Source organism: Oncorhynchus keta, chromosome 9 (genome assembly GCF_023373465.1).
Source record: "Oncorhynchus keta strain PuntledgeMale-10-30-2019 chromosome 9, Oket_V2, whole genome shotgun sequence".
Lineage (NCBI taxonomy): Eukaryota > Metazoa > Chordata > Actinopteri > Salmoniformes > Salmonidae > Oncorhynchus > Oncorhynchus keta.
Genome location: NC_068429.1, coordinates 11,240,113 through 11,257,055, shown reverse-complemented (window position 1 = coordinate 11,257,055; position 16,943 = coordinate 11,240,113). Strand labels below are relative to the sequence as shown.

At 44.1% G+C, this 16,943-nt stretch overlaps 1 protein-coding gene across 3 annotated transcripts in view; it reads left to right on the top strand.

Annotated features, from left to right (window-relative positions):
- Positions 1 to 16,943, top strand: part of LOC118387265 (mitogen-activated protein kinase kinase kinase 1) — a 50,067-nt gene that overhangs the window by 16,283 nt on the left and 16,841 nt on the right. For 2 of the 3 annotated variants that reach the window (XM_052525137.1, XM_052525136.1), the window contains exons 2-4: positions 12,885 to 13,035; positions 13,709 to 13,927; positions 14,145 to 14,345. In XM_052525137.1, coding sequence (XP_052381097.1) covers positions 12,885 to 13,035; positions 13,709 to 13,927; positions 14,145 to 14,345 — 571 coding nt within the window. Of the gene's footprint in view, positions 1 to 2,912; positions 3,070 to 12,884; positions 13,036 to 13,708; positions 13,928 to 14,144; positions 14,346 to 16,943 lie in introns of those variants that run through there. The other variant, XM_052525138.1, reaches the window with a different exon arrangement.

Genomic DNA, 16,943 nt, shown 5'->3' with positions numbered 1-16,943 from the left:
ATTTGATTTCTCTGGCTGTTTACAGGCAGCATTGGCTGCACTTTGAATCCGCATTTAATATGACTAAGGGGTTTCAAAGCTGCCAGATTCATCAGGCAAATGGCTTAAATAACATTGATTTGAAAGCGCTCATTTAAAACGTCATTCCCATTTGATTTACACTTAAAATTCCTCTGTCAGGTTGCTTAGTCTCATGACTTGGCAAGTTCTTGTGAGGATTGCCTTTTTCACTTCTGTGTCTGCCATCTAACCGGTTCACTTCTGTGTCTGCCATCTAACCGGTTCACTTCTGTGTCTGCCATCTAACTGGTTCACTTCTGTGTCTGCCATCTAACCGGTTCACTTCTGTGTCTGCCATCTAACCGGTTCACTTCTGTGTCTGCCATCTAACTGGTTCACTTCTGTGTGCCATCTAACCGGTTCACTTCTGTTGGTTCCTAATAGTAGAACTATTGTCTCAAATCTCTGGTCAACTTTTATTGGTCTGTCTGAGATTTCTCCCGGGATTAGTTGACCATCGGTTGTTCGCTTTGGGGGTCTCTCGGGTCCGTGGAGTTAGATCATCAAACTCATGGTCATGATGCAAGCCGGTTGTAATAAGGTTTCAGTTAAGCTACCCCCTTCCCTCCAAGTCACTGGGGGGCTGAGCCAGAGAGTTACAGAGAGATGGCCCTCACAGCATTAGTGATTATTAGTTTCATGTCAGCATTAGATTCCACTCACTATTTAGAGGTGCTGAATCTCATTGTGTCATTGATTAATTTGGTTACAGAGAGCCGGCTCTTTCCATATGTTAGTCAGAGCAGTTGACCTTTTTGTTTTGTTGGTTAGTCATGTGGATATGTTTCTTTCCCTTTTTTAAATGTTACCGTTTATTTTGTCAGGAGAAATTCAACTGCTGCCTTTTTGTATTGCCTGAAAGGTTAGCAATGCTGTGTCTGTTTTTTGAAGTTGTTTATGGTTGTTGTTGAGTCTGCTCAGCCTTGTTTCGACCAGAAACACCAGGCTCCGTCTGTCCTTATACACTGTTGAGCAGCCCTGGCTCCTCTGTTCCCTCCAGCAGAGGCAGGGATTGTGAGAACCAGTAACCTGAGTTTTTGGGAGCATTGAAGCCCATGAGAAAGGGTGTGTGCCCAGCGAGCTTGGCTGTGTGTGTGTGTGTGTGTGTGACGCAGTCTCTGCTTACGTGGAGGTTTGAAATGGACTCCCAGCCTGCCGGCCCTTCCAGGTCCCACCTGCACAGCCCCACAATGCCCTTTTGTTCCCAGCCCACGGCCCTGTGGGATAGCTGTTATTTAAGAGGCGAGGGGACGGCAACACCACTGACTCTTTATTCAGAGGAAAGATGGTAAACTCCTATCTGGTTCCATTGTCAGTGGGGACTGAATAGGCGGCCTCGGTCTCTGCCAGTGGGGACTGAATAGGCGGCCTCGGTCTCTGCCAGTGGGGACTGAATAGGCGGCCTCGGTCTCTGCCAGTGGGGACTGAATAGGCGGCCTCGGTCTCTGCCAGTGGGGACTGAATAGGCGGCCTCGGTCTCTGCCAGTGGGGACTGAATAGGCGGCCTCGGTCTCTGCCAGTGGGGACTGAATAGGCGGCCTCGGTCTCTGCCAGTGGGGACTGAATAGGCGGCCTCGGTCTCTGCCAGTGGGGACTGAATAGGCGGCCTCGGTCTCTGCCAGTGGGGACTGAATAGGCGGCCTCGGTCTCTGCCAGTGGGGACTGAATAGGCGGCCTCGGTCTCTGCCAGTGGGGACTGAATAGGCGGCCTCGGTCTCTGCCAGTGGGGACTGAATAGGCGGCCTCGGTCTCTGCCAATGGGGACTGAATAGACATGCACTGTGATCATTTTCTAAGAGCATGCCGCAGAACAGCATTGCTATCAGAGTTAATCACAGACAGTTTCAACTTTAAGGAAAATCTACTGAAGGATGTAAATGTAACATTTTTAAGTTCTCAAAAATAACTTGTTACTCCTAATGAACAACAAGACCTCCCACTAGCCCATAGGAAGCCCACTAGCCCTCCCACTAGCCCATAGGAAGCCCACTAGCCCTCCCACTAGCCCATGGGAAGCCCACTAGCCCATGGGAAGCCCACTAGCCCTCCCACTAGCCCATGGGAAGCCCACTAGCCCTCCCACTAGCCCATGGGAAGCCCACTAGCCCATGGGAAGCCCACTAGCCCTCCCACTAGCCCATGGGGAGCCTACTAGCCCATGGGAAGCCCACTAGCCCTCCCACTAGCCCATGGGAAGCCCACTAGCCCTCCCACTAGCCCATGGGGAGCCCACTAGCCCATGGGAAGCCCACTAGCCCTCCCACTAGCCCATGGGAAGCCCACTAGCCCATGGGAAGCACACTTGAGCCCCCCTCTGTTTGTAGCCAACACATCATCCACAGAGGAAAAGTCGAAACACATGGTAGCTAAGCTGACACATTAAGTATTTTATTTTACCAGGTAAGTTGACAGAGAACACATTCTCAGTTACAGCAACGACCTGGGGAATAGTTACAGGGGAGAGGAATGAGCCAATTGGAAGCTGGGGATGATTGTGTCCATGATGGTATGAGGGGCAGTTTGGGAATTTAAACAGGACACTGGGCTAAACACCTCTACTCTTACGATAAGTGCCATGGATCTTTAGTGACCACAGAAAGTCAGGACAGCCGATTGACGTCCCATCTGAAAGACGACAATACAGGGCAATGGTCCCAATCACATTAAGTCATTCCACCAATGATTACAAAGCATCAACCCCACATAAACGTTACCCTGTAATGTTGACTTAAACCCCAGTCTACCTCCTAGTTGCTACATCTTACGCTTCAAATGGCTCTTCAGTTCTCAGAACAGGAAGACTCCTCTCTTCCTGTTCCCCCAACCAACCCAACCACTTGTTATTGTCGAACTGACAGCGTTCGTTAGCCGCAGCAAGTCGAGCCTCCTATTCAATCGACCAACGGAAAAGGCCTGAAGGGGGTAGAAGCATTGATCACAGCATCAATTAAAAATGTCTGGTTTCCACAGCTGGCCCTGGCCTGCATGTGACTCCCATCGGCCCGCCGGGTGAGTTCTTTTCAGGCCCGTAGATAGGGAACAGGGTGCCATTTGGGATGCAGTGAGGTCTGCTAAACAACTATATATCCAGTAGAGGAATCTTTCCTCTCAGAGGTTGATATAATTGTTGTAAGGAGGTCTTTCACCCTCCGACTTGAATCTTCTGACTGACGACCATAAGGGCACAGACACACCAATAGCTTTTGCTGGTCGAGAGTATCTAGCCCCTCTGAACGTACTTTGCGAACTGAGTCCTCACTGACTTTTTACATGTAGAATCTAGTGAAGAATGTCAACAGTCAGACATCTACAGTGGGTGGTCCCTAAAACACAGCGCGCTGAATGATCGGCAGGCATGCTAGATCCATTCGATGCGACGTGTGCAATTCTTAAGATTTTGGTTTTGTAGGAAACTTTTTGAAGTTCAGTTCAGCACCCGGTTGTATTCGCATGATGTTTAAGCTAGTTGTGGTATTTTCTTTTTTTGTCTGCCGATATTGATATTGTCGTCTTCAGATCTTTGTAAGTTGGAGGTCTTGAATGGTAACCAAAGTTATTTCGTTTCAAGGACTTTGTAGTTCTATGGACTTTATAGTCCTTTTTCACTTTTTCTATGACTCATCAAACTGAGAATATACCTTTTTATTGAAGTGTAAGATTTGTGAAAATAGTTAATGAACTCTATCCTTTGATAAGAGCAAGCTTCATGCACAGTTGACTGGTGAGCAGCCCCCAACTCCAAGTCCAGCCAATGGAAAAAGACTCCAAGGTTGTTGTAGTGAAGCGATGAATTGACCTGACCACAGCACTCTGAGGTCTGACTAGAGGGGTTTGTAGGCAAAACATTTTTTTTAAAGGCAAAGTGTTTGGGAGCTGAAAGGAGAGGCTCATTCACAAAGCAGCATTGGGAGGGCAGCGAACAAGGCTGTCAGTTCCCATTTGTATGATGTACTGGAACTCTAACGGGCTCAGACTGCTGCCTCCTTATCATAACATCCTCTCGTGTGAGGCGGAATATTTGTACTGAAGCACTCTGATCCGACAGCCTTAAACACAGACTGGCCAGGGGTGGGAGGAGGATTTGTTTGCTCTCGGGTTGTATGGTGCAGTATACAGAAGATCACATAGTACTAGGAGCCCCAGAGATCACAAGATCCATGTTTAAATGCTCTTCAGATTTCCTATGAATTAAATAATGTGCAGATTGTCAATATATGAAGTGTAAATAATATGGTTGTTTGTATGATTTCTAAATACTGTTCAAATTCCCAATGAATTAACTAAAAATGCCACTTGTGTCTATCACCTACAATACAGTTCTAATATGTGAATTGCCATTAAATATGGAGAAAAACATCATGGCTCCTGAGTGGCGCAGTGGTCTAAGGTGCTGCATCTCAGTGCTAGAGGTGACACTACAGACCCCGGTTCTGTATCACAACCGGCTGCGATTGGGAGTCCCATAGGATGGCGCACAATTGGCCCAGCCTCGTCCGGTTTAGGGTTTAGCCGGGGTAGGCCGTCATTTTGTAAATAATAATTTGCTCTTAACTGACTTGCCTTGTTAAATGAATTTAAAATGTTCCAATCTGCTTTCTTATGCTTTTACTTGCATGCTGATAATGTTGTGGTAATATTAGGTAAAACTTAAAATATAACATTGTCAATGTCCTTGAAGTGTTCTGTAGACCTGTTAGACGAGGTGAAATGTATATTGCGTGAACATCAATGGAATATTATGTTCAACCTAAAACAGATATGCTATGAATGTCATGAAAACATCCTTATTTCATTCTTACCACATTAAGGGAATGTCCTGTGCAACCTAACATAAACATTGCCTGAATGACATCACAACTGAGCATATTTTGTGTTTTGGGAACTTCTCTTTTAATGTACTCACACTGTTCCCACAACCTAATTATAGTTGAAGTCGGAAGTTTGCATACACCTTAGCCAAAAACATTTAAACTCAATTTTTCACAATTCCTAACATTTGATCCTAGTAAAAGCTCCCTGTCTTAGGTCAGTTAGGATCACCACTTTATTTTAAGAATGTGAAATGTCAGAATAATAGTAGAGAATTATTTCTTTCAGCTTTTATTTATTTCATCACATTCCCAGTGGGTCAGAAGTTTACATACACTCAATTAGTATTTGGTAGCATTGCTTTTAAATTGTTTAACTTGGGTCAAATGTTTCAGGAAGCCTTCCACAAGCTTCCAACAATAAGTTGGGTGAGGTTTTGGCCCATTCCTCCTGACAGAGCTTGTGTAACTGAGTCAGGTTTGTAGGCCTCCTTGCTCGCACATGCTTTTTCAGTTCTGCCCACAAATCTATAGGATTGAGGTCAGGGCTTTGTGATGGCCACTCCAGTACCTTGGCTTTGTTGTCCTTAAGCCATTTTGCCACAACTTTGGAAGTATGCTTGGGGTCATTATCCATTTAGAAGACCCATTTGTGACCGAGCTTTAACTTCCTGACTGTCTTGAGATGTTGCTTCAATATATCCAAATAATTTTCCTACCTCATGAAGCCGTCTATTTTGTGAAATGCACCAGTCTCCCCTGCAGCAAAGCACCCCCACAACATGATGCTGCCACCCCCGTGCTTCACGGTTGGGATGGTGTTCTTAGGCTTGCAAGCTTCCCCCTTTTTTCCTCTAAACATAACGATGGTCATTATGGCCAAACAGTTCTATTTTTGTTTCATCAGACCAGAGGACATTTCTCCAAAATGTATGATCTTTGTCCCCATGTGCAATTGCAAACCATAGTGTGGCTTTTTTATGGCGGTTTTGGAGCAGTGGCTTCTTCCTTGCTGAGTGGCCTTTCAGGTTATGTCGATTATAGGACTAGTTTTACTGTGGATATAAATACTTTAGTACATGTTTCCTCCAGCATCTTCACAAGGCTGTTGTTCTGGGATTGATTTGCACTTTTCGCACCAGAGTAGGTTAATCGCTAGGAGACAGAACGCGTCTCCTTCTTGAGTGGTATGACGGCTGCATGGTCCCATGGTGTTTATACTTGTGTACTATTGTTTGTACAGATGAATGTGGTACCTTCAGGCGTTTGGAAATTGCTCCCAAGGATGAACCAGACTTGTGGAGGTCTACAATTTTCTTTCTGAGGTCTTGGCTGATTTTCTTTTGATTTTCTCATGATATAAAGCAGAGGCACTGAGTTGAATGGCAGGTCTTGAAATACATCCACAGGTACACCTCCAATTGACTCATATGATGTCAATTAGCCTATCAGAAGCTTATAAAGCCATGACATTTTCTGGAATTTTCCAAGCTGTTTGAGGGCACTGTCAACTTAGTGTATGTAAAGTTCTTACCCACTGGAATTGTGATACAGAGAGATTATTTAACTTGTAATTCACTGTAGACAATTATTACTTGTGTCATGCACAAAGTAGATAATGTCCTTAACCGACTTGCCTAAACTATAGTTAACAAGAAATTTGTGGAGTGGTTAAAAAACGAGTTTTAATGACTCCAACCTAAGTGTATGTAAACTTCCGACTTCAAATGTACATATTCTGGGAGTTAGAAAAGGGTGTTATGTGGCCTCCCGTGTGGCGCAGTGGTCTAGGGCACTGCATCGCCTGGGTTCGCGCCCGGGAGGGCCGCGACCGGGAGGTCCATGGGGCGACGCACAATTGGCCTAGCATTGTCCGCGCAAAGGAGGGTTTGGCCGGTAGGGATATCCTTGTCTCATCGCGCACCAGCGACTCCTGTGGTGGGCCGGGCACAGTGCACGCTAACCAAGTCGTCAGGTGCACGGTGTTTCCTCCGTGTCGGAGGTGCGGCTGGCTTCTGGGTTGGATGCACGCTGTGTTAACCTCTGGCCAAAAGCCAGAGAAAATGCAGAGTGCCAACTTCAAATAAATTACTATAAAAATCTAACTTCCATGAAATCACACATGTAAGATACCAAATTAAAGCTACACGTGTTGTGATCCAGCCAACATGTCAGATTTCAAAAAAGCTTTTTGGTGAAAACAAACAATGCTATTATCTGAGTAGCACCTCTGTAAACAAAGAGAGAACGTATTTCAACCCTGCAGGTGCGATACAAAACGCAGAAATAAACATATAAATCATGCCTTACCTTTGAGCTTCTTCTGTTGGCACTCCAATATGTCCCATAAACATCACAAATGGTCCTTTTGTTCGATTAATTCTATCTATCTATCTATCTATCTATCTATCTATCTATCTATCTATCTATCTATCTATCTAATCTATCTATCTATCTATCTATCTATCTATCTATCTATCTATCTCAATAAAAAAAAGAAAAGGCTGTTCTGTTAACATTTTTGCAACATCAGAGGAATATTTTGTGCATCCTGATACATTTTCTGAATGTCAGCACAATTGGAAATTTTCTGTGTTTTGGGAACATGCAGTATCTCTTGTCATTTTCCCACAATGTTACCACAACCGAATGAAATGTTCTGGGAGCCTTTTAAAGGACAGACAATGTGTTCTGGGAACATTCTTGGAACATCAGGTGAATGTTTTTTGCACTCTTTGTCTCATCTGCACAACTGGACAGTGTTTTTGTATTTTGGGAACATACACTACCGGTCAAAAGTTTTAAACACCTTCTCATTCAAGGGATGTTCTTTATTTGTACTATTTTCTATGTTGTAGAATAATAGTGAAGACATCAAAACTATGAAATAACACGTATGGAATCGTAACCAAAAAAGTGTTAAACAAATAAAAATATATTTGAGATTCTTCAAATAGCCACCCTTTGACTTGATGACAGCTTTGTACACTCTTGGCATTCTCTAAACCAGCTTCACCTGGAATGCTTTTCCAACAGTCTTGAATGAGTTCCCACATATGCTAAGCACTTATTGGCTACTTTTCCTTCTCTGTGGCCCGACTCATCCCAAACCATCTTAATTGGGTTGAGGTCGGGTGATTGTGGAGGCCAGGTAATCTGTTGCAATACTCCATCACTCTCCTCCTTGGTCAAATGGCCCTTACACAGCCTGGGGTGTGTTGGGTCATTGTCCTGTTGAAAACAAATGAGCGTACCACTAAGCACAAACCAGATGGGATGGCGTATCGCTGCAGAATGCTGTGGTAGCCATGCTGGTTAAGTGTGCCTTGAATTGTAAATAAATCACGACAGTGTCACCAGCAAAGCACCCCCCCCCCCCATGCTTCACGGTGGGAAATACACATGCCGAGATCATCCATTCACCCACACCACGTCTCACAAAGACACAGCGGTTGGAACCAAAAATCTCCAATTTGGACTCATCAGCCCAAAGGACAAATTTCCATCGGTCTAATGTTCATTGCCGAGCAAGTCTCTTCTTATTGATGTCCTTAGTAGTGGTTTCTTTGCAGAAATTTGACCATTAAGGCCTGATTAACGTAGTCTCCTGAACAGTTGTTGTTAAGATGTCTGTTGAGGTAAAATGGCGCCAGAAGAAATGGCAGCAGTTTTACGGGCGCCCAACCAATTGTGCTATTATTGTTTTGTTTTTTCGCGTTATTTGTAACTTATTTTGTACATAATGTTTCTGCAACTGTATTTTATGGCAAAAAAGAGCTTCTGGATATCAGGACAGTGATCACTCACCTCAGTTTAGACAAATATTTTTTTCTTCAACAAGCAGGACATTCTGACAAGGCCAACATCCCAGTTATTTGCAAGAGGAAGAGACTCAGGTACAGAGGACACAGTCATAAGGATGCGCAGAAGGCTAGTGGAAAAGCTTCCGTTACCGTCAATATTACTCGCCAACCTGCAATCATTGGACAATAAATTAGACGAGGTACGATCACGAATATTCTACCAACGGGACATCAAAAACTGTAATATCCTATGTTTCACGGAATCGTGGCTGAATTACATGGATATTCAGCTAGTGGGATATACGCTGCACCGGCAAGATAGAACAGCACACTCCGGTAAGACAAGGGGGGCGGTCTGTGCATATTTGTAAACAGCTGGTGCACAAAATCAAAAGAAGTCTCTAGATTTTGCCCGCCTGAAGTAGAGTATCTTGTGATAAAATGCAGTCCACACTATTTGCCTTAGTTCTCAGCTATACTTTTCGTGGCTGTTTCTTTACCACCACAGACGGATGCTGACACTAAGACCGCACTCAGTTAGCTGTATAAGGAAATAAGCAAACAGGGAACCACTCACCCAGAGGTGGCGCTCCTAGTGGTCGGAGACTTTAATGCAGGGAACTTAAATCAGTTCTACCTAATTTCTATCAACATGTTAAATGTGTAACCAGAGGGTAAAAAATTCTAGATCACCTGTACTCCACACACAGAGACGCGTAAAGAACTCTCCCTCGCCCTCCATTTGGTAATTCCGACCACAATGATATCCTCCTCATTCCTGCTTACAAGTAAAAATTAAAGCAGGAAGCACCAGTGACTCGCTCTATAAAAAAAAAGTGGTCAGGTGAAGCAGATGCTAAACCTCAGGACTGTTTTGCTATCAGACTGGAACATGTTCCAGGATTCTTCCGATTGCATTGAGGAATACACCACATCACTCACTGACTTTATCAATAAGTGCATCGAGGACGTCGCCCCCACAGCGACTGTACGTACAGACCCAAACCAGAAGCCATGGATTACAGGCAACATTCGCACTGAGATAAAGGGTAGAGCTGCCGCTTTCAAGGTGCGGGACTCTAACCCGGAAACTTATAAGAAATCCTGCTATGCCTTCTGACGAACCATCAAACAGGCAAACGTGTCAATACAGGGCTAAGATTGAATCGTACCTTACCGGCTCCGACGCTAGTCTTATGTGGCAAAGGGAAGCACAAAGGGAAGCACAGCCGAGAGCTGCCCAGTGACACGAGCCTATCAGACGAGCTAAATCACTTCTATGCTCGCGGCCATCTGCATAGCTAACCAGGCCATCTGCATAGCTAACCAGGCTATCTGCATAGCTAACCAGGCTATCTGCATTGTGTCCCGCTACCCGCCAACCCCTCTTTTACGCTACTGCTACTCTTTGTCTATCATATATGCATAGTCACTTTAACCATATCTACATGTACATACTACCTCAATCAGCCTGACTAACCGGTGACATTTTTACTGTTTTTATTTCTTTACTTACTTATTGTTCACCTAATACCTTTTTTTGCACTGTTGGTTAGAGTCTGTAAGTAAGCATTTCACCTGCTGTATTCTGGGCACGTGACATATACCATTTGGATTTGATTACTTGAATTCTGAAGCATTTATTTGGACTGCTATTTCTGAGGCTGGTAACTCTAATTAACTTATCGTCTCCAGCAGAGGTAACTCTGGGGTCTTCCATTCCTGTGACTGTCCTCATGAGAGCCAGTTTCATCATAGCACTAGGGTGGTTTTTGCGACTGCACTTGAAGAAACTTTCAAAGGTCGTGAAATGTTCCGTATTCACTGACCTTCATGTCTTAAAGTAATTGCCATATATGGACTTGGTCTTTTACCAAGTAAGGCCATTTTCTGTATAACACCCCTACCTTGTCACAACACAAATGATTGGCTCAAATGCATTAAGAAGGAAAGAAATTCCACAAATTAACTTTAGACAAGGCACACCTGTTAATTGAAATGCATTTCAGGTGACTACCTCATGAAGCTGGTTGAGAGAATTCCAAGCGTGTGCAAAGCTGTCATCAAGGCAAAGGGTGGCTATTTGAAGAATCTCAAATCTAAAATACATTTGGATTTGTTTAACACTTTTTTTGGTTACTAAATTATTCCATATGTGTTATTTCATAGTTTTGATGTCTTCACTATTATTCTACAATGTAGTAAAAATAAAGAAAAACCCTTGACTGTGTAGGTGTTCTAAAACTTTTGACAGGTAGGGTATCTTTTGTCATGTGCCCACAATGTTCTCACCAGACTGGTCCCACAACCTTATGAAACATCCTTGTACCCTTTTAAAATGTTTTATAGTAACATTTTTGCAACAATATCAAATATTTTATACAAACCTTCTATAATCATCACCAGGAATGTGTGTTATGAGGACATTTGCCGTGACCTAAAGAATTTTCTGGGAACTTTCACAGAACCAATTTTGGTTTGCTGGGAAAACATTACTGGTACATTTATTATTACATTACCTGGAAACCCAATGATAACTTTTGGGGGAATGTTCTGTGGTGGTTTTTTATAATCTTGTGCACAATATTTTAGTGAATGTTAAACATAAAGATGTTATTAAAAACATCCTCTGAATGTTTATCAACCTAATGTAAGAGAGAACCCTAACTAGAACATCATGGGAATCTTGGATACTGTTCTGGGAATGTTTCTAGTTTGCTGGGTATTGTCAACCAAATCTACATTTGTAGACAAAGTGAAACTTACTGATGGGCCCTTCCCAACAATGCAGAGAAATAATAGAAAAATAATAACACAAGGAATAAATACACAATGATTAACTTGGCTATATGGCAGGGTCTAAAATGAACACACGCCACCTGCCAAGTATGAGCACATTTACAGCTAAATAAATGCTGCAGTAGCTGTTTTCAATGTGTTTCTGTTGTTTTGGTTCATAGCTTGTTGCTAATCACACAAAGAACTAGGACTTCTATATCTATCCATCCCGTGACACACAGCAACACCTGGCTGGGGAGCTGTACACACTGAGATGGAAGTCATTTTGGAAGTGCTGCGCACAGGCATTACAGTTGGTCTAATTTACTCAAGTCTACTAAAGTGAGACTTTGTCCTTCTGTGTCTTGACTATGTACATTGTTTTGTTCACGAGCTATAGGTTGTTTTTCAATGTTTGATTTTTGCTTCAACTGAAGGCACCGGCTACTAGTCAGATTCTGTGTCATTAACAACTTGAGCAGCTAGTGCCCCCGTTGCCATGGTAACCTCCCGCCCTTGAAGGGAGTAGCTGAACATTTGTCTCTAATATTTTGGTTCAAATGTAAACATTTAGCTATCTACCAATTTTTACTAGTAATACATTTGTTTTAGAAACATTACAAAGCATGCTCATCTGTTAAAAAAACGTTTAAAAAAAGTGTTTGTAATTATGGCAACAATCATGGTGGACCAAAAAGTTTCAGGCCCTGTACACGGGTTACCAGTTCCTAGTCTGTGCAGGGGTACTTAAGGTAGATATATATGTACATACACTGAACAAAAATATAAATTCAACAATTTCTAAGATTTTACTGATTTAAAGCTAATATAAGGAAATCAGTACATTTAAATAAATTAATTAAACCTTAATCTATGGATTTTACATGACTAGGCAGGAGTGCAGCCAAGCCCACCCACTAGGGAGCCAGGCCCAGCCAATCAGGGCTTACTACAGACAAATACTCCTCAGCCCCCCCCACCCAGACAATCCCGCAGGTGAAGAAGCCCGATGTGGAGGTCCTGGGCTGGCATGGTTACACATGGTCTGCGGTTGTGAGGCCGGTTGGACTTACTGACAAATTCTCTAAAACTATGTTGGAGGCAGCTTATGGTAGAGAAATTAACATTCAATTCTCTGGCAACAGCTCTGGTGGACATTCCTGCAATTAGCATGCCAATTTCACACTCCCTAATATGTTGCACATTTTAAAGTGGCCTTTTATTGTCCCCAGCACAAGGTGCACATGTGTAATGATCATGCTGTTTAATCAGCCTGTTGATATGTTTCCTTTTGAAACCGCCTGGTTATCCTGTATGTCAGGTAGCTTAGCCCCAGTGATGTACTGGGCCGTAAGCACTATCCTTTGTAGTGCCTTGCGGTCAGATGCCAAGCAGTTGCCATTCTCTAACTCCTCCCCCTCTGGTTTCTCTGTAGTCGCGACATGGAGAGTAAGGATACCCTGCGGGGTCTGCAGAAGATGGAAGACCGGCCCGAGGAGCGGATGATCCGGGAGAAGCTCAAGGCCACCTGCATGCCCACCTGGAAGCACGAGTGGCTGGAGAGACGTAGCAGGAGGGGCCCGGTGGTGAGCTGCTGCAGCCTGACACACATGGACACAGAAACAAACACGTGCACACACGGCTATAATACTATATAAACATGTAGGTCTATACATACACACACAGAGAACACCACATGTGTGTGCACTTAGCTTACTGTGCCACGCTTAACATTTATAGATCCAAGAAACTCTTAAATATTCACTAAAGATTGATTTGATACTGTTAATACTTTGAAATAAAGTTTGTTTTCATGACTGAAATCGAGCAGAATTGGACATGTCCAACCCTGGGCATTGCACCATTATGTTGCACCTAGTCTTTCACAGCATACACACATGCTGACCTCAAGCCCCCTGACCTCTAGCCCCCGACCTCTAGTCTTAGCACTCTTCTGAGAGGATTAGATGGATATATGTATTATGGTAATATCGCTACATCATGCCTTCCGATTGGCTGCGTGGAAATGTCAATGCTTCCACCAGATCTACAGACCCGTGTTCAGTTGACCAAAGCAGCAGATAGAAATGCCATGGATAGAGCTGATATGATTCCTTGTTCTACATGTCAGAGAATCATGCTTGTTCTACATAACAAATGTCTGTCTGAACGTTCCACTGTAAAGGGACTCTACTGTCATTTGGGTCTCATTTGGCCTACCCCAACTGCATATTAACCCCCTCTCCTTCTCTCCCTCAGGTGGTGAAGCCCGTCCCCCTGCGACCGGACGGGAGCGAGGCGGGCTGCAAAGGGGCAGAGGTCGGAGCCGACGCACCCACCAGCTCCTCCCCCCAGCAGAGCAGAGGCCGCCGCAGCCCCTCCCCTGGACCCCCCTCTTCCTCCTCCTCTTCCTCTGGCAGGGCCGGTGGGAAGCCTGAGTCCCCCGGGGTGCGCAGGAAGAGGGCCTCACCTGTGCCGGTGATTAGCCACACACAGACGTAGCGCGCACACAATGCACAGGCATAAAAACATTTTGATAATATAACATTGATTAGATATCAAGCCTCTTCACTTGGGGTTGAAAGAACTGTAAAAACTATCATGGCAATATAAAGTCCTAAGTGACTATTTGGTGACAGTATAATATATACATGTAACGATTGTTCTGAAGCTGTCTTGATCTGATGTTGTGTAGTTTCAGAGTGGCAGGGTGACGCCCCCTCGCCGGGCGCCCTCCCCAGACGGCTTCTCCCCCTACAGTCCTGAGGAGACCAGTCGCCGTGTCAACAAGGTCATGAGGGCTCGCCTCTACCTACTGCAGCAGATAGGCCCCAACTCCTTTCTGATTGGAGGAGACAGCCCCGACAACAAATACAGGGTGTTCATTGGTCCACAGGTAGGAAGTGCTGGAAGTCCATTCAGACAAATTAAGATTTAAACAGAATCTAGACTTATTTTCAAATCGACTCCCTCTACCCTCCATGTACTTGTGTAGATATTAAAAGGATTAGATGGGTGTTATCAGCTATTATACCGATACAGACATTTCAAACATATACAAGTGTCTAGACTTGGGGTCGATTGGGAATTGATTAAGCTGATGGAAGTTTGTCAGATTCCAACTGGCAGGCTAGATTGAGGCTTGGCTGCACAACGGCTCCAGCTTTTACCAAATTGTGTTAACAGCAATGGGGGTAGAGTAACTGTTCATTTGAAAATCTCACTTTTATAAGTTCGTATTATGTTCACTCATACCCAAATACCAGTAGCGTGCCGTGGTTCTGGGGCCTGGGCCTTCAGTGAAGTCCTACACAGTCCCACCCGAATTAATCCACCTCTTATTACCATCATTATGATTCCATGGCTCTAGACACTATACATTTAGACAAAAACGCAGTATAACCAGGTGTTGTGTCACCTTGAAATTTACATTTTTATTCAGAGAATTGCAGGGGAAGAGTACAATACCTTTTCATTGTGCAGCTTCGTTGCCCTGCGCGCTTGTTCGTTGAGCTGTAGATCCACTCAGGTGTCCCCAAAAGTTTTCAAAAGCACCATTGCTTGTAAGTGCCCAGCTGTACTTTGGTGTCTCGTTGCTGCCTTGGTTAGACAACTCAGGTTTGCAAAGCCAGTGTGGCTCCAAACACCAAATCAATCACTTGCAAATAATAGGCATTCCCAGTACAGTTGCAGTGCTTCTCGGAGCCCGTGAGTCATTCATAGTTGAAAGTGGCGAACAAACTCCTTTCCCGCCTGTGACAGGCTTTGTAGCGTCGGCGTCTACCTCTCCTGACAATGTCTAACTTTTCTTGAAAAGTTTGTCTTGAGAATGGCGTTATAATTATATCCTCGACCAAGTCGATATCTTCTCCTTCCGCCATTGTGGGTTGAAAAAACAGCTTAGTAGTATGCGAATTAATTTGTTGATCAATTTCAGTTTCCTAGTTCTGAGACCTGCCCATGTAGGACCTGCCTCTCAATATTGGTAATCCAATCAAAAGACGTGCACGCACTACGCCTGCTATCTGGCTCCTGGGTAACACTGGAGCCAGTCAGCAGACATACAATAGCCAACTCTAAAGCTGATTGGTTGACACTAAATTTTAATTTCCATTCACTTTAAGCTACAAGCGCCCGCACTGTTGATTCTGAAGGCCCGAGGGCAGATTTTAGACCCCTGGCAACACATGATGGCTGAATATGATTGGATAAAAGATCTAACATAAAGACCAGCCCTCCAAATCTCAACCTGGGGCTGGAAGCAGTGCAACCAAGAGGAACGCTATGAAATGAAGAGTGTAACTCTTACTCTGGGGAATAATTTAATACATATTTGTGGAAAAATATATATTTAAAAAAAATTATATTCTGATGATGTTTAGGCCAGCAGAGAAGGCCTTGCTGGCCCTGACGGCCCACCACTGCCAAATACTGTGGCCAAAGCATAAATTGGAGAAATAATAGGGCTGGGAATTGCCAGGGACCTCACGATACGATATTGTCATGATCCTTAGGGGCCGATATGTGTTGCAATTCGATACTGTGATTTTATTGCGATTCAATTTTCTTCCCCTACAGTCCTGAGGAGACTAGTGCAAAAAAATATCACAATATTGTCAAAACGATATAATACTATATATCATCAAAAAATAATATCCCCATATGTAGTTGTACTAAGAAAAAAAGCAGTTAAAAAACCACACCTCAAACTTGTATCTCTACAAGAACGCTTGCTATTTTCTCAGAGTATGACGTCATACTCCTGAAGAGGATGAGCTGGCCAATCAGCGGTCTAAAGGAGGATGAGCTGGCCAATCAGCTGTCTACTCACATTAATATTTTTATGACCAATATATGCCCACACTATTCTGTTGCTTTTTAACATACAAAACTTAATTACCATTTTTTTTGGAAGGAAAACCATTTTACTCGTAAGTGATGAAATATGACCTATAATTAATCTGGAAACACTGGACAGTTACTTTAACAATTTGCTTCACTTGTACATTGGCAGGCTCTTTTTGTTTACCCAGCCATTTGCTACTGTAGCGATGGAGTGATTACCCAGCCATTTACTACTGGAGCGTTACCCGGCCATTTACTACTGGAGCGATTTATCGTTTGTAAATGGCTGGGTAATCGCACCATCGCTACAGTAGCAAATGGCCGGGTGATCGCTACATTAGCAAATGGCCGGGTGATCGCTACAGTGGCAAATGGCCGGGTGATCGCTACAGTAGCAAATGGCCGGGTGATCGCTACAGTAGCAAATGGCCGGGTGATCGCTACAGTAGCAAATGGCCGGGTGATCGCTACAGTAGCAAATGGCCGGGTGATCGCTACAGTAGCAAATGGCCGGGTGATCGCTACAGTAGCAAATGGCCGGGTGATCGCTACAGTAGCAAATGGCCGGGTGATCGCTACAGTAGCAAATGGCCGGGTGATCGCTACAGTAGCAAATGGCCGGGTAATCGCTACAGTAGCAAATGGCCGG